This window comes from Ctenopharyngodon idella, chromosome 1, assembly GCF_019924925.1.
Source record: "Ctenopharyngodon idella isolate HZGC_01 chromosome 1, HZGC01, whole genome shotgun sequence".
Classification (NCBI taxonomy): Eukaryota; Metazoa; Chordata; class Actinopteri; order Cypriniformes; family Xenocyprididae; genus Ctenopharyngodon; species Ctenopharyngodon idella.
The window spans coordinates 40,690,719-40,709,093 of NC_067220.1; the positions used below are offsets into that span (position 1 = coordinate 40,690,719).

Genomic DNA, 18,375 nt, shown 5'->3' on the forward strand with positions numbered 1-18,375 from the left:
CCCCCAGAACAATGGCAGTTGGATTTTTTCCCCAAATTGTGCAGCCCTAGTGTGGTTCAAAAATGCATCGGTTAGCATCTGGTCAGCAGGGGAAAACAGTCCAAAATGCAAATAAATTACATGTAATTGTGCTCATTAAGATTGTCACGACTTACTCAGAGACACACAGGTTGAGAGTCCAAATGCAGCTTTTATTGGTGCAATCCAGAAACATAATCCATAAAACAAGCAATAGGACAAAACACAGCAGATAATCCAAAAAGACAACAGGGCAGAAAAACACAGGCAAGAAGGGAAATGCAGGAAACCAGGGAGAAAGGCAAAACCAAAACACAAGACTTCAAAACAAGCAAATCAACACACAGGGCTTAAATAGGCAAACAATAAACGAGATAATGACAAACAGGTGGAAGTAATCAGCACATAATGAGTCCTGGCAAAGGGTTATGGGAAATGTAGTTCATGAAACGGTAAAGGACACAGGAGGAATGCCCTTTGGTGGCTATCACAGGCACTCCAGTTGGCAGGCATGACAACGATAGCAAAATAAAAGTCAAAGGGTGAGCATCCAATTAAACTGTATTTTAGTGCAAATTCATTTGTTGCTTGGTAGAAGCTATAGTCTAAATACCAGATACCAACATGGACAAGTTGCGTGACATGCCTTCATACTCAAAAACCATGAATTAAATTGCAAGGTAAAAGAAAACATATATTTATCAATTTTCCTCTTCATTTTCACTTCTGCCATAAGCTATCATTCTGCAGTGAGACCTCCTGAGGAAAACAAAGGTTGCTGCTGGAAGAGGTGTTGGTGAGGCCAACAGGGGGCCTGCATTGGTTTTAATGAATCAGTATAATGAACGAGACATTAAAGGCTACTATTAAAACGCACTGTCCTTCCCTAAACTGACTCTGTGTGGTCATTAAAAATTCTTGGGTGTTTCAAATTTGGCTTTTTTCCGTCATTGTGTCCTAATCAGCCCCATCTTCACTACACTGATAGCTGGTGTGGAGGACGTCCTGGTGGCTGCTGGACATGGGTGGTGATTGAACAGATTTCCAGACACACTATAAAGAGATTTGAGTGGAATACCAGAAAAGTACGAAATAAATGAAAGGAATAGTTACTATTAATTTAATAAAAAAATAAGGTTAATCTTATCTTCTTACTAAATTGTTTTTATATAATGTATTAATCGTCACTTTGTCCAACATTCAATCTGGTTTCTGAAGGAGAACCCTTTGAGATCCACAGGTTAAAAACATACAATGACAGAGAATGAAGAGAGAAAATTGCCTCATGGTGCTCAGAGAAAAGCTTCAAAAAGGCTGTATTTAATGAGACGAATCCTGTGTGTCTCGACTGAAACTCCACAACATGTCACCAGTACCGCATCTGTCTTCACAGCACTCTTATTGCCGAAGCTCTCAGCAGGGTCCAAATGTCTAACTCTTCAGAACAGAGATTGCTTCTATCTCTGATTGCATCCATTGTGCACACAGCTAGTTTAAAGAGTGCTTTCTCTGGCTTCAACAAGAGAAGAACCAAACCCCAAAGGACTACCTGATTTCATTCAAGCTCTCTGCAATCTCACATCTTTAATTTCTGGGGTATTTTTAAATCAACCCTAGGTCACGTAAATTACCCCTTTCAATCATATTGACTGAGTGCGGTTGCCAGTTCGAGTGGTACTGCTGCTGAGATTGAAAGAGAAAATGGTTGAAAAAAAAAAACAGAAGCTCCTTTGCTCTCATGTGTCATTGTGATAAGCTGATTGAACAAGAGACTGAACTGCTCTAAAATATATTTTTTAGTCAATATCTTTTAACTAGTTTGAGTCAACAACATACCCATTATGGGAGAGATGGGTGAGAATTTGATTGCTGTGTGAATCAGGACAAAATACTTTAAAGCATAATCATGTATGAGAATTCATTAACATCACTTCACAAGTTCACCTGCCCATTAAGTCATAAAAGTTAATAGTAATTGAAGTTGTGGAGGGGGAAGAATTGGCGCAATGACTGCTGCTTATACGTTTGTAATGATTATTGATAGGACTGAACATACAATATAATCTACTTTCCAGAAGATGGCAGCAGAGTATGCTAGCTAAAATAAACATTGAGTTGCAGTGTATCCTAAAGGAAGTTTAACCCAATATAAAAAATATGGCCAATTACACATTATTTTGGCATAAATTTATCTGCGACATGACAATATGGCTATCATTAGGCTGACACAATATTTGTCTCAGAGTTTGTTTTAAATGTAAGGCTCAAACTGCTGTTTATGCATTTACAAAATTGTCAATTTCCCCATTGAGCCTATGTCATGTTAATAATTTTGCACATTGTTTGGTTTTTGCAGTGTCAATTTTAAGAATATTTTTGTTACTGGTTCCTGAAGCGAAGACAGTTGAGAACCACTGATCAAAGTGATGGTGTGACAAACAACTTGACACTGAACATGGACCATTGCAATTAGGAAGAAGAGAGATTTTGGACAAGATCAAATATTTTGTACACATCTGTTAAATTTATGCTTTTTATTAATCTTATTGTGAGAGCTGGGTTTTCGCATTGACCGTTACATTTTCTCCCACACAACTACTGTTAGTGCCCTAAGGAAGAAGAAAGAAACTGACAGGAAATACTGGAAATGCTTCCCTACCTTTCTCTGTCATTACGCACAGTCGTAATGTTTAGGTAATAGTCTATAAGTTCTGCAGTCCTCTAGTTTGTCATGTTTCTCCTCCCCCTCTTGCTTTTCCTCCACACACTCTCTTTTAAGCACATGCATGAGTCAGCAAAACACGGGCTTCATGCGGGAGCTCCCTGGTCAGTGGAAGAGTGTTTCTGTGACATCATCATCATGTGTGAAAGATGATCCAGGGCTTGTGACGGAAGACGAGGTAGAGAAGGAAGAGGTAAATAACTGTTTTGTATGTTTTGCATGCCCTGTCACACCTCACTGTTTGTGTCCAAAGGACCCACTTCACAACTTCAGTTAGCCGATTAGAGGGAAAGTGTGAAACAACATTACTTCTGTCTTAGAAACAACAGGTTTTCCTTTCACTTTGGTAGCTTTTGCTCTGATATGTTGCATGTTGTTGTAGAAATGTGAGACAGCTTGTAATGGTCTTTGATAAATGTGCGTTGTTTAACAGAGCAACAGAATACTTCATTCTGAAGGAAAACAGCAAAACTCCCTCTAGCAAAGGAGCTTAACAAACTAATACCATGCGCACATGTTCTTAAAGGTATACACACATCAGTGGTGTGCGGTGGTGTTTTAAAATGAGGAGGCAACGTCCTCATTTATGTCCCATTTACACAATTTTCCTGGTTAAGTTAATTCTTAATTACCTCCCACTAAAGCCACCGCATGCTATACGGGCTCTGCTTTATTTCTGTGCTAAAGGGAGGCACAAGAGACGCAGACTCCCCGCTGTAACTTCACCTACGGGTGTCACTGTTTGACAGTGTTTCTTCAGAAAAACGAGTGACTTTTACACTTTATAACGTCAAATTTTGTAACATTTTCGTTGTTTTATTTTTTTAATATCGATAAATTGTAATATTTAATATTGTAATGCCTCCCTTGCCTCCTCGGAGGAAACGCCCGACACACATGAATAAACACTTGCCAAATGGAAGTAAAAATTGACTTAATAAGGTACTCCACTAATTTTGAAAGGAATTCTAGGAATGATTCTCGTAACCATATACTAAAGAAAGCAGCTTGTGACGATACACATTCATCCAATATGAGGAACATTTTTCAAACACTGTTGCCTCTTTTCTTAAGCCTAACAATTGTCTTTTGTTCTCATTAACAGTGCATTTTCAGTGTTGCCTGTTGTGTCAGCCATGCAAAATAGTAACACAAAACAAGTCATTCTCTTTCTCAAAGAAACCATTGTTCTTTTGCCCACCACCATTGGATTATTAATGATGGTTTTGTAGTCTATTAACTCTCTCATCTGCTCTACAAATCATCTCCAACTATGAGTCATCAGTCAACTACATAATGATATGATTTAGTGAGTTTCAATAAAAATTGAGTGGAATAAAACAGTGTTCAGTACAGATTAAGCTCTATAGACTGCATTTATACTTTGCATTTGAATGGCATTTGCCCACACCTCCTTCTCACCCAGGGACATAAATTTCAACTAATAGTTGGAGGGCGACAATAAACAGAAATTTTTTTCAAGAGCAATTTTTGAAGGGGGCACAAATAATACAGCCAAAATGTCAATTTTTCTTCTCTCTCATTTTATCTGGCCAACAACACAAAGCGACAGTTGTTTAAGTACGAGTTAGGTTCATAGGTTCACCATGCGGTCATAATATAATTATTAAATTCTTGTGTCCTCCACATAGTATTTTAGGTCTCATCTGGGTTAGAGAACATTTCTCACTATAGTTAACTTCAGCAAGCCCACTGATCTGCCACTTAACATTATATTGAGCAAAACCCAACACAACGGTAGATCTACAATATTAGCCTAATAACAGTTCATACACAACCTGCCGCTTATCGCCGTGTTGGTTGAATCGCACTTTTCTCTTGGCGGTTTGTTGTGTTTTTCCAAATGAAATTGTGAAGAAAGCTCTTAAGTTCACATAACAGTAAGCGTCAGGTGTGTTTGAGTTTGTGTAGTAGACGAAACAATGCCATTCATTCAAACAGAGACACGCAGAACATGCAAACTTATAAGCAACATGCTTTGGTTGTTGTCGCGTTCATTTCTACTGTGTGAAAGCCTTGAAATCTCTGCTGTGGGTGAAACTCATGTTATAGTTTGTGACATCAAACGTACCAACTCTCTTACGTCCTTAGGTTGCAAGGTATCATAACAAGAATAATGCACATTAGTAAAAGCATCCTTTTTCATTTTCTTTGTCTACAGGTAAACATTTCGGCGGCCACGGTAAATTATAAAAGTAGCCCCAAAAAATAAAACGCAACCTGCGGCTCTGTATTATATTGGAGGGGACAACCTCCTCCTGCCCCGCCCCACAATTTCCGCCTGTTCTCACCCTTTTCAGTAGATCTTATGCAAATGCAATTTTATGAATCATTCATAAATAATTAAGAATAATAATAAAAAATACGTTTTGTACAATGTCCCTATGCAATATGAATCAATACACAAATTGCTAAATGTGGTCATTATACAATAATTCTTCAAGACACACATTTACATTTTGATGTGGCATTTGAAAGCTCAAAATAAGAATGTTATTACTTTTCTGTTGTAGATGGCATCGGCGTTCCTGCCAGCACTGGGTCGTTTGGCCATATGTGGTGGTACCCATGGCAACGAGCTGTCAGGTGTGTATCTGGTGCAGGAGATGGAGCGACAGAGGAAAGAGAAGGGAGACAGTGCGTGGCCGATTCCCGTAACAACTGTGCTGTCAAACCCACGGGCTGTGAAAGAGTGCAGAAGATATATTGACACGGATATGAATCGCTGCTTTAGCAGAGCCACGCTGAGGTGAGATGAGGAACTACAACATGGACTATAGTTTTCTATGTGGGTTAATCTCTAGTAAAAAAAAAAAAAAAGCTTGTTATAATTAGAAAATAGAAATTACATTATGCTTAAAGAAAATAAATTTTTATTTTCAGATTTTTTTCCCCCAATGCAATAGTTTTTCACATTTCCCTCTGTAGCAAATTAGCTCAAAAGAATTATGAATAATTAATCATAACTCGTTATAATTAATTATAAATATTTGAGTTAATCAAATTAACCAAAGTCCATCTTTGAAACACCTCTTGGGCATCAATACTATAAAGCACCTTTGTTAACAAAGGGGTTCAAAATCTTAATACTAAATCGCCATTTAGTGGTGAAATGATACTTGCAAATGCTTTAGCTGTCTGGATCTGCAGGCTCAGGAGAAATCCTTGATGGTTCAGTCCGCTGGTGTGGAAGTTGTAATCAATATCTTCTGCGTTGAATAAAGAAAATAACGACAAACTTTGCGCTGTTAATTTGACTCTTTTGTGGTCGAGGCAACTGTGCATGGCAGTGTGATCTGCATAAAGTGAGTGAGGCCTGCCAGCCCAGCTCGGGGGCCGGGTGGGGTCTCACGTGACGCAATCCGTAGTATCCACAGGAAAAAAGAGAAGAGCCAGAAGCACTCAGCGATCTGCTCAGAGCTATTTAACTTCTACAGAAACTTTACGCCCCTCCGTCTTGGCTTGACCAATGAGAAAGGTGCAATTCTCTGGCGGGAGATTCCTTTGTTTGAAAGTGAGTTCATTTGCATGGGGGGAGTTAACTAGTAGGTTTGTGTCCATTTATACTCTGATAAGTATAACAAACATACAATGCATTCTATGATATTGTGATGTCCATCGAAATGTAAGTCAAACAAGGAGTAATTTGATATTAAACACCACCTAGCTGGACTACAATATCAAAAAGTATCATCACATGCATTTATAAGACTTTACAATATACAATAGAACAATATACAAACAGATATAATGCACAAAATGTACTGGGGAGATGCATGATCATTCATTTAGACAAAGTTGTCAATGAATTAATGGAAAATAATCCATTTTTATAGACAATGTATGATTCTAGTGGCCTGTCTCCTCAGAGTCTTTGAAATGTATGTGGAGAGCAAATGGTGCAGAAGGGGTGATAGCGCTCAGTGGGGAACCCAGACATTACGGAGCCTGCATGGGTGATTGACTTTTACAATTGTGTTTGATCGCTCCAGACACTACACCTCTTAATTCTCAGAACTGTAGTTTGAATTCAGGTAAATTCAAATTGTGTAATTTTTTTTACCATTGAGATGACTGGGAAAAAGTCTTAGGTTTGCGTATGTAACCTGGTTCCCTGAGAAGGGAATGAGGCACTGTGTCAGTCTTATTGGCCGACGACAATCCGATGAGGTCACATGGAGCACCTGAACTATAAAAGGGTGCCTGCATTACACGTCATCAGATTTGAATTGTCTGAAGGAAGACACGCAGGCATGCCCAAAGCATGGCAACACAACGCAGTGTCTCATTCCCTTCTCAGGGAACCGGGTTACATACATAACCCTAAGATGTTCCCTTTTCATGGAACTCCCAGTCACTGAACTGGGGAGGGTCAATCTCAACCCAACAGACCACAAGTATCGCCGCAAGTTCACCAAGGAAGCTTGCTATACTGCACTATCACCCTCTACTCTGGAGGGGGCTGCCAATGATATCTTTTATTTGGGATTTTTAAAAAATCCACTAGATTGTGTCAATCTGCCCATCCTCGAACTTTTAGGAAGCATGCCAACATAGTGAAAATGTTTACACGACACCTCCCAACTGAATATGCTGGAGGGGGAACTGATGGAAGTGTTATAAAAACACCAGCTTTTAAATCCATCAATCTTCCTCATCCTAGCAGCCACATTCTGCCTAAAACCCCCAGCTATGCTGGAGGGAGGGCATCCTATAAAGTGAAGGGGTCGCATCATCTCACTGCAAATAACACCTTCAGATACCATCAGCAGACCTTACATCAAATGAACAAGCTGAAAACAGCATTGCTCTGGACCAGACAAGAAAGTGGATCGCTTCATCTCACTGCGACTTTCAGTTAACATCAGTCCATCCTCTGGACCTAAGCCCTAGAGGAACATGCTGAAAAACAGCATTGCTCTGGACCAGATAAGAAAGCGCCTCATCTCACCATGACTTTCACTTAAAGGTGCCCTAGAATCAAAAATTGAATTTACCTCGGCATAGTTGAATAACAAGAGTTCAGTACATGGAAATGACATACAGTGAGTCTCAAACACCATTGTTTCCTCCTTCTTACATAAATCTCATTTGTTTAAAAGACCTCCGAAGAACAGGCGAATCTCAACATAACACCGACTGTTATGTAACAGTCGGGATCATTAATATGTATGCCCCCAATATTTGCATATGCCAGCTCATGTTCAAGGCATTAGACAAGGGCAGCCAGTATTAACGTCTGGATCTGTGCACAGCTGAATCATCAGACTAGGTAAGCAAGCAAGGACAATAGTGAAAAATGGCAGATGGAGCAATAATAACTGACATGATCCATGATATCATGATATTTTTAGTGATATTTGTAAATTGTCTTTCTAAATGTTTCGTTAGCATGTTGCTAATGTACTGTTAAATGTGGTTAAAGTTACCATCGTTTCTTACTGTATTCACGGAGACAAGACTGTCGTTATTTTCATTTTTTAAACACTTGCAGTCTGTATAATTCATAAACACAACTTCATTCTTTATAAATCTCTCCAACAGTGTGTAAAGTTAGCTTTAGCCACGGAACACCATCAAATTCATTCAGAATCAAATGTAAACATCCAAATAAACACTGTACTTACGCGATTAGACATGCTGCATGACGAACACTTTGTAAAGATCCATTTTGAGGGTTATATTAGCTGTGTGAACTTTGTTTATGCTGTTTAAAGCAAGCGCGAGCTCCGGGGGCGGGGAGCATGAGAATTTAAAGGGGCCGCAGCCTGAATCGGCGCATATTTAATGATGCCCCAAAATAGGCAGTTAAAAAAATGAATTAAAAAAAATCTATGGGGTATTTTGAGCTGAAACTTCACAGACACATTCAGGGGACACCTGAGACTTATATTACATCTTTTGAAAACACGTTCTACGGCACCTTTAACATGAGTCCATCCTCTGAACCTAAGCCCTAGAGTAGGGGTGTCCAATCCTACTCCTGGAGGGCTACTGTCCTGCAGAGTTTAGCTCCAACCAGCTCCAACACACTTGCCTGGAAGTTTCTAGTTGACTAGTAAGACCTTGATTAGTTCAGGTGTGTTTAACTGGGGTTGGAGCTGAACTCTGCAGAACAGTGACCCTCCAGGAGCAGGATTGGACACCCCTGCCACAGAGGAACATGCTGAACAACAATTGCTCTTGACACCTCATTGTGGAAATCTGGGAGGAACAAAAGGCTATGCGGGGCAGCAGATTATTAATAACACCCACCTCGACCCTCTCTATGCATCAAATTCCTGAGAACTAGACACACCACATTAAAATGTTCTCAGCCAGGTTGGAAGCAGCCACAGGGCGGCTTCCTGAACCAACATGATAGCAAAAGAGCTAGCAGGGGTAGCCGGAAATGGAAAAAAACTCACATCAGACTCCTCCACACGCTCTGCCTATAATCCCCACAATCGATCCCGCAGTGCCTCAGGACCCAAACCACGAGCAACAAGGTGAAGATGCTCGATTCTCATCCCTCAAGAGAGAGTCAAGCAATATATATTTATACATGCAAATATGTTAATCTACTTTCACCTCTCTCAAAGTTCTCCTATTACAGACAGCAGCCCATATGAAGTCCGACGCGCTCAGGAACTGAACAATCTGCTGGGACCGAAGGAGTCTGCAGATGCAATAGACATGATCTGTGACCTCCATAACACCACATCTAACATGGGCCTCACACTCATCCATTACACATCCAGTGACTGGTTGACACTGCACATCTGCAAATACTTACAGGCAAGAGCGTCACAGTGTGCCTCAATAAACTCCATGCTGTAAACCAGGTCAGTTGTTCTTGGTGGGTTGTTGTGACCTAAAATTGGTCAGACAGCAAGAGAAAAAACAATAATAAATACAAAAAAAGAGCATTTATCACAACTTAACCATATAATCATGCATGGTTGGGATAGAAAAATAAATATTCTAGCAAAACCAGCTAAGAAACACAGACCTAGGTTGTTGTTAATCGCCCATTTCAAATGTGTGTACAACCATATTCAATGAGGAGTAGGTTTTTCCTGTCTGTGCATGTGTGTTTTGATGTTGTGTGTTGTCATGTGCACATTTAAGACTAAGATAACCAAAGTGCCTGTGAGAGTTCTGGTACTGGATTTCCAGATTAGTGATGCATATAACTTGGAGTCTGTATCCAAGCATGGCATTAGTAAGTGATGGTGATCATCTCAGTGCATTTTTTTTGAGTAATGAAGCACAAATGCATGCTCAGATGACAAGAATCATGACTTGTGTTTCTGTAGCAATAGAGGTCGGGCCGCAGCCGCATGGTGTCGTCAGGGCTGACATCTATTTCATTATGAAAGAGGCTGTCGACTTGACAATCGACTGGATCCACAAATTTAACTCAGGTACTGTAAGACCTAAGCAAATGTGGCTTACTTGTGTATTTTCTGCAATACTACATTAGTAAGTGTGTTTTATGTTGCTTTCAGGAACAGTATTTGAAGGTGGAGATATGGAAGCCTTCAAGTTTATCAAAAGTATTGATTATCCCAGAGATCCCGAGACTCGGACTCTCACAGCTGCTATTCATCCTCAGCTGCAGGTGCCGATCGTTCTGCTGTTTTATTATATTTACACACAAAATCAGCAAAATTGTTGTGAATCAATGAACATGCCCAGGTCATAAAAAAAAGCTTATTTTAGGGCCATTATTTTTTAAACCCTTTTTTCTTAGAGTAAAGGAGAAAAAAAATCTCATTCTAATTACTGTAATCTGAAAAAAAGAGGGGACCCTGGGTTTTAAGACTTGTATGGCTTAATATAACATAAATGATGTCTCTTACTTAAATATGTAGTAGAAGACCCATGAAAGATTTACGTTATTTAAAAAATCCATTACATATTTTGGACAATGGGGGGGCACCATTTTGTTTAGGTGCACAGTGCATTCTACGTCAATGACGTCAAATGGTTGCACTCGGTGAGCTACTGACGCTACCCTGTTGCTATTTTTACCGCAACACAACTCGGAATATAATATACATTGCCACATTGTGCAGCTTTTGGTTGTAATTTTCAGTCGAAGGGCAACGAGAGAAGCGATGCAAGTCTTCACTGCTTTCCTAGCGATAATGTTGTGTTCACACCGAACGCGTCTGGGGCGTCTGATTTACATGTAAACGCGCGTCTAGATGTCCTGTGGCGCGAATCGGCCATTGACGCGCGAATTGAGTGTTCACGCGTCTGACGTGCGAATCAAGCATCTGACGCCCTAGACCCCCAAGTTGAAAAATCTGAACTTTGGCGAATATTCGCAGCGCTTTAACCAATCAGGGACTCTGCTTTGGTAGTTGCGTATTTATGATGTGATCAGCGGTGGAGAACAGAACAAAGATGGAGGACAAATTGATAGTCGCTGTGTGTGGCCACCCTGAGATCTATGATGTGTCAACATATTTTTATCGAGACTTCACCTTATCAACTGTTGTGGACAACACAACCTCCCTCACTGCACAACCTCCCTCACTGCAGGTGCCTGTCTCGCTGCTGAGGACCTTATAAAATTGTGGAGAACACATGTCGCCTTCACACATTTCTCCGCAACTTCAGGGTGGACCTCAATCAGGTGGCGGTACGGCCTCCACTGCGCAGACAGCATCCCAATGGCATCCTCCACCACCAGCCGGGCTCGGGAGAGGCGGTAGTTGAAGATGCGCTTCTCTCTGGGAAGGACACGCCCAGGGAATGGCCGCATCAGGTTTCTTCGCAGAAGGAAGGCCTCATCTGCAACAAAGACATGGGGCTGGGGTCCTCTGTGGTCCACTCCGGGTATTGGATGGTCAGGTGGCAGATGGAGTGTGCCACTACGAAGCGCCTGACCAAAGGCGGAGTTGGCCAGTATCCCACCATCGCTCGTCCTGCCGTATCCCCCAACATCAATCACCCGGAAGCGACTGTGTGCATCCAAAACCGCAAGGAGAACTATAGAAAAAGTTCCCTTATAGTTGTGGAACTGGGATCCTGAGTTGGGGGGGTGCCTTTAGAACGACGTGTTTGCCGTCCAGTGCTCCACAGCAGAGCGGGAAGTTCCACCGCTGATGGAAGTCCTCCACAATGGACCTCCAGTCATCTGTGGAGGGCACAGCCATAAACTCCCCCACCAGGCAGTCCCAGATGGCAGTGACCACGTCGGGGATGATGCTGCAGACTGTGGAAACACCAACCCAGAAGCTGCTGGCGATGGTCCTGAATGAGTCCCCAGTGGCAAGAAACCTGAAAAAACAGTTATAAATACTATAAATGTACTTGTACTTATATAGTACTAAATAATAATTATATGGACTAACCCTTAATGTTTTACTTTACCATATGCTGAGATTTGTTTGCTACAGCAGCAAAACAGTTTATAGATGGCACACTAAAACCACTATAGAGCGCTCTTGAACAATAATTTACTAGTACATGCATATTGATTACAGATAGGATGGATAGTACCTGGACATGAAATCACAAACTTTTGCAAAATAAATTATATTAGACAGTCAACTTCATAACAAAACACAAATCTATTGATTACAGATCAAAGTGCATATATATATATATATATATATAGGGGAAAGTGGGGTAAGATTGATTAGTAAGATACTTGGGGCATGTTGAGACACATGACCACTTATTTTTGAGAGCCCCTAGTTTTCAAAATCTATGTCAGAGATAAATTCTAATAGTTTCATCTGATAGGAAACATTCTTAAATGCGTAAAGATATTGTCATTGTACATCTGATTTCTATTGGCTTGGCACAAAGACCACTTGAGCAAAAAATGGCTCAATTTACCCCACTCTCCCCTATATATCGGTAATAGGTAATGGTAACGGTAATAGGTTAATGCTTAAAATAGGCTCGGATCACCTCATGTTGTAGACAAATGCTAATTAATCCAACCAGAACAGAATATATTAGTATTTACTGACCGAAGACAGATGGACAGGCGCTCTGCAGCTGGAATTGAGCGCCTGTAGTTGGTGTCCTGGTACGAAATCCGCGCACCAATGCGGGCCAACAGGTCATCAAACTGGGACCGAGACAGACGGAAGTACCGCTGAAAGCAGCCGTCATCCAGACGCAGCTCCAGGAGTAAATGGTGAAACTCACCAAACTGGAAGCGTCTCTGGATAATCTTGTGAACCCAGACACGGCGAGCCCACCGACGCCGCTGATGGGCTTTCCGGAGTAAATAAAGCCAACCCACTCTCTCAGCAACATTCATATCCACCATTATCTAGCAAGGAGGCCGGCAAATACACTGGGTAGCACAGGTAGCACGCCAGGCAGAAGCCCCTCCCATGACGCAAATTCGCGTCTGAACACACTTTGTTTAAACGCGTGAATAGAGCAAATTTGACGCGCGTCTGAAGCGTCTGACTTCAAAAATCATCTGATATGTCACCTGAATGCATTACACAGTTAAACGTGCTGAGAAGATGCTGCTGTTGTATGCAATCACAGATATCCCGTGCATCACAGCACACATGAGCTTTGAGGCAGTCTCAATCGAGATGTGTTATGGGTTGCCCTCGTCAGGCTCCACAACAGGCGCGGCATTTGGTTAAAGCCTAAACTTATATCCATCGCCAACTCTAAGCTCTTTCAGTAGCTGTGGTCTACTAAAAACCTCAAAGGCATCAGAGCTAAAGTGGAGAGAACATTCTTCACAACTTCCCATTCTTTTCTACTCTTATCGCTAGTAAAGCAGTGAAGACTTTTCTTGTTGCCCTTCGACTGAAAATTACAACCAAAAGCTGCACAATGTGGCATTGTATATTATATTCCGAGTTGTGTTGTGGTAAAAATAGCAACAGGGTAGCGTCAGTAGCTCACCGAATGCAACCATTTGATGTCATCGACGTAGAATGCACTGTGCACCTAAACAAAATGGCGCCCCCCCCATTGTCCAAAATATGTCATGGATTTTTTAAATAACGTACATGGGTTTTCTATTACATATTTCAGTAAGAGACATCATTTACGTTATATTAAGCCAAATCTTAATACCCGGGGTTCCCTTTAAAATGGTAAAGTGTTTATTCATCATGGTAGTATTTTTTGTACTGCCTTTATGCTGAGTTAGATTGAAAAAAATCATTATATTGCAGTATTTGAATTATAAATAGGATGATGTCTATATGCAAATGTGCTTTATAGATCAATGGATCAATATCTTAATGGGTGTAATATCAATATAATTATTAAATAGGTAAAATAATGCAATATATATAGGTCTTTTGGGGGGGGGGGGGGTAAAATGTAGAGTAAAAAGAGGGTAAAATGTGACAGTCATTTTATGTGAAACTGATCGAAAAATTTATTTTCATTATATTTTTCTCTAGGACAGAGATTTCTGTCTCCTCAAGCAGGGTGACCCTTTGTTTTTGTCATTTTCTGGAGAAACTGTGAAGTATGAAGAAGAAGAGCCACTTCATCCTTTCTTTATCAATGAGTGTGCTTACTATGAAAAGGGAATCGCTTTTCACTTGGCAAAAAAGTTGACACTGACTATTCCAACGGTGCAAGTGCAGAAACACTGAAGAGGAAAAAACTGTATGATTACCAAACTATCTAACATCAATCAGATGATTTCACAACACAGAATGTCTCAAATGATTTTAAAATGATGAATGATTTTTTGTAGCTTTATGAAAATTAAATGCTAATTTTCATCTGCTACTAAACTTAGGAAAATTGCAAATAATTGTAAAATCATGCTTACACAGCAAAACAGACTTGTCCGTTTTGTAAAAGGAAGGAGAAAATGCATATCTTCGTTCTTCGCATAGCCATGCGTTCAATCATAAATTACATTTTTTTTAGCACAAATTCATCTATGGCTTTTACAATATCCCTTACAAAAAATAAGTATACTTCAAGTTCATTTTATTAAGTATACTTAAGTAAAGTTAATTTTTAAGTATATTTTAAAGTATACTAATATCAATTTACTAGTAGTATACTTGTAAGTGTACTTTTTTAATACTACTTGGGACTAAATTGGCCCACTTTTTAGTGTATAATAGTGTATAGTTTAAGTATACTTGAAGGGTAGGTTCTTATTGGTAAAAATTCAGATGATTCAGTTGACAGAGCAGTCCGAACAAATCCAAATAGTTTTAGATCGTTATGCAAGTGCGTTTGGCCAATAATGGCAGTAGTATATGTAAATTAACAATGTTTCCGCATTCTTCGCGTTACCTGGGATTGTATTGTACTCCGTTCTACTCTTTAAACAGCATTATGGTAAAAATGGAACAACTATGGCAGCAGCTTTCTTACCTCTACGCAACAGAGTTTTGCTTGGGGGGGTTGGGCTTAATTTTCTGTTTACTATATGTTGACTACAAACATGGAAGTTTGTCATGTTAATAATTTTGCATATTACATATTTTTGTTTCATTTTAAGGATCATTTATGTTTTCTTGGGTCATGTTTTTACAGATCACTGCAGACAAACATTTTGTGTCTATATTTCAGACGAAATGTGCTTATTAGGGGTCCTCGAAAGAATTGCTGTAAACCTACTGTATTTGTAGGATTTGCCTCTCTTTTTTTTTCTCCTTATTTTGCACTAAATATGTTTGAGCATCAGAGACTGTACGTCACAGAGACACCAAAATAGGATGGCAAGTGAACACACATCTGTCGGACACTAGGCTGTGGTATAATAAGGTCCTTTGTGTATTCTTTTAACTCCGGAACCACATGGGTTAGAATCTATTTTTTCCCCCAGAATCATCCTTGGATCTGAATCCTTGGATATGAAATAACATTTATAAAACATTTACTGATTTAAAAAAAAAACTACTTTTTTGAACTCCTTATAGGCTGTTTTTTGGTGCGGGCAAAAAGTTACCAAAAGAGTTTTGCGTGCGAATGAAATAGTCTAGTGTCGTTTTTCACAAATGTACCAATATCTCCTAAACGTAATGCCTAAACTTAATGAAACCTGATACACATAGACCACAGGACATCTGAGGATGCACACCAAGTCAAGTAAAAATTGCTCTAGAACTGAAAATCCTTAATAAAGCTGTCACTGTGTAATCAATGAGGTTTAAAATTGGTATGCATCTTCTTTGGTGGATTCCTATCACTCAGACAAGTTAAAGAGTAGCCAATCAAGTTTCAGCAGCTAATAACATCAAAATTGATTGGCTTACCTAATGGTTGCGCCCGAAAACTTAGGTAGCTAACTTGTTGCCTCGTTGCCTTATAGGCAATGACTTTGCAGGCAGCTTTTGCGCATAAAGGCAACTCACATCACGATTCTGGACAGATTTCTGAGGCAGCGTAACCGTTCAACGATCTACAGCAAACAGATCGAGCTTTGGTGAGAACTAAGCAAATATTTAATTACTACAATAGTAGTATTGTAATCTAGCAATAACATCAGAAGTAGAAAACGTTTGTCAAAAACGTACATTTACACACAAACTGACCAGCAACTTTCAGATGCCATCTTTATTTTTTTAGCTCAATTGTCACAGAATAGAAAGCACAGGATTGTGGGATATCAAAGGCAGTGAAGGATACATCAATGCTGCCTTCAAAAATCGATCAGATGAAGGTATCTCAGGAGACAGGAAGTGAAGCTAACACTGGATTCGGATGCCTTCCTACCTTGGAATGCATCCTCCAAAGGCAGCATTTTTTTAAGTTTTCGGATGCAGCTCATGTGAAAATGAGTATCTGTACAAAATTTTGTCAAAAGCGGTTACAAAGTGGTAGTATAAGCAACTTTACATTTTTTCTAATAACCCTGCAACCATGCATGATATCAAAATGTGTTTTATGAATGCTTACTTTAAACTTCTAACAGTATTATATTTATATTTAAAATTAATCCACCATTCAAATTTTCTGAAAAGCCTACATTTTTAAGCTCGTCCTAAGCAGTTGGTCCGATTTGCATGAAATTGGTTGTGTACCATCTTTCACAAAACTTGATACACATGGACAACAGAACATTATGAGAAAACCTGCAACATTTTCTGAATTTTCAATGCTAGGTGGCATTATAAGGTAACACGATCATAATAGGGCAACTCTGAACAAAGAAGTTAAAGTCTGACACAAGCATATCACAGGACTGATTCTTTCAAAAGTAGTTAATTTTGGTCAGTTTTTCCACATGTGCTTGGATACTGACTTGCCTGGGCTGCTTGCCTCTATATTTTTTATTGATCTCATTCTGTTGAGTCATAAGAGCTGGATTTTTAGCATCTGCAACAGCAGCTGTTCATGCACTAGGGAAATAGGAGGAAACTGTGACAGGAAATACTGGTTTGTTTACGAAATGCTTCTCCGCCTTTCTCTGTCATGCACAGTCGTAATGTTTAGGTAATAGTCTATAAGTTCTGCAGTCCTCTCATTTGTCATGTTTCTCCTCCCCCTCTTGCTTTTCCTCCACACACTCTCTTTTTAGTACATGCATGAGTCAGCAAAACACAGGCTTCATGCGGGAGCTTCTTGGCTAGTAGAAGAGAGTTGATGTAACATCATGTGTGAAAGATGATCCAGCACTGGTGACTGAAGGCGAGGCAGGGGAGGAGGTAAATAATGGCTTTGAATGTTACTTTACTGTGTTTGAGCAACTGTGGAAGAATGTCTTAAACTGTTCATGGGTCTGTGTATGTGTGTGTGTGTGTGTGTGTGTGTGTGTAGGTGCATCCCCTGCGGCTAGATTAGTCCTGTACTTGCTAACTATGTGTCAGCACGCATGCCCTGTCACACCTCACCGTATGTGTCCAAAGGTCTCTGATGCCTTGTGCAACTTCACTCAGTAAGACGATTAGAGGGAAAACATTTGAAGGAAGGAGTGAAACAACATTACTTCTATCTTAAAAATAACGGTAGGAGTTTTTCCTTTTGTAGTTTTGCTCTGATATGTTGCATGTTGTTGTAGAAACGTGAGACAGCTTGTAATGGTCTTCGATAAATGCACGTTGTTTAACAGAGCAACAGAATACTTCATTCTGAAGCAAAGAGCGAAAGTCACTCTAGCATTGGAGCTTAATGAACTAATACCATGCGCACATGTTCTTAAAGGTATACACATGGATAAACATTGGCGTAATAAATACAGCTGTCACTGCTAGTTGGCCAGTAACTTTATTGGAAACTGCCACACTACAGTTTACATGGAATTCTAGGAAAGACTCTAGCTGATTTGAGTTATGTGATCAAAGACATGCCAACTGTCTACTAAAGAAAGCAGTGACTTGCACGTCTTCTGTCTTAGTTTATCAGACAAGTATATTTGGAATGCGTAAAGTTTTTCCATGTGGAATATTTTTCAGATTAATCCAAATGAGGAACATTTTCTATAAACACTTCCACCTCTACGCAGTGTCATTTTATTTTTTATTTTTTTTTTTAGTAATTTTGTTGTGTTTTTGTAATTTTTATTATTATTTTATATTAAAGCAATAAGCCCTGTGAAGCTGTGGTTTACAGTGAATTTATAACAGGTGAATACAGTGAATTTATAGCTGTTATAAATTCACTGTAAACCACGGCTTCACGGGGCTTATTGCTTTTATAAAACGGTTACTACACAG

General features: G+C 39.7%; 2 protein-coding genes across 4 annotated transcripts in view; both read left to right on the plus strand.

Annotated features, from left to right (window-relative positions):
- LOC127510448 (N-acyl-aromatic-L-amino acid amidohydrolase (carboxylate-forming) B) overlaps positions 1-18,375 on the plus strand; it is a 30,061-nt gene that overhangs the window by 5,653 nt on the left and 6,033 nt on the right. The window lies entirely within an intron of this gene.
- LOC127510440 (N-acyl-aromatic-L-amino acid amidohydrolase (carboxylate-forming) B-like) lies at positions 1,060-17,667 on the plus strand. 3 transcript variants are annotated; one of them, XR_007929642.1, is made up of 8 exons: positions 1,060-2,933; positions 5,275-5,510; positions 9,343-9,538; positions 9,872-9,965; positions 10,060-10,167; positions 10,252-10,364; positions 17,241-17,367; positions 17,480-17,667. XR_007929642.1 is itself a non-coding variant. In XM_051889952.1 (7 exons), exons 1-7 carry the CDS (start codon positions 2,805-2,807, stop codon positions 14,347-14,349), a joined length of 1,074 nt encoding a protein of 357 aa, XP_051745912.1. In that variant the 5' UTR covers positions 1,060-2,804; the 3' UTR covers positions 14,350-15,211. The 3 variants fall into 3 exon arrangements, 1 of the variants encoding a protein (XP_051745912.1); XR_007929643.1 differs by having other exon boundaries at positions 17,569-17,667; XM_051889952.1 differs by lacking the exons at positions 17,241-17,367; positions 17,480-17,667 and adding an exon at positions 14,152-15,211.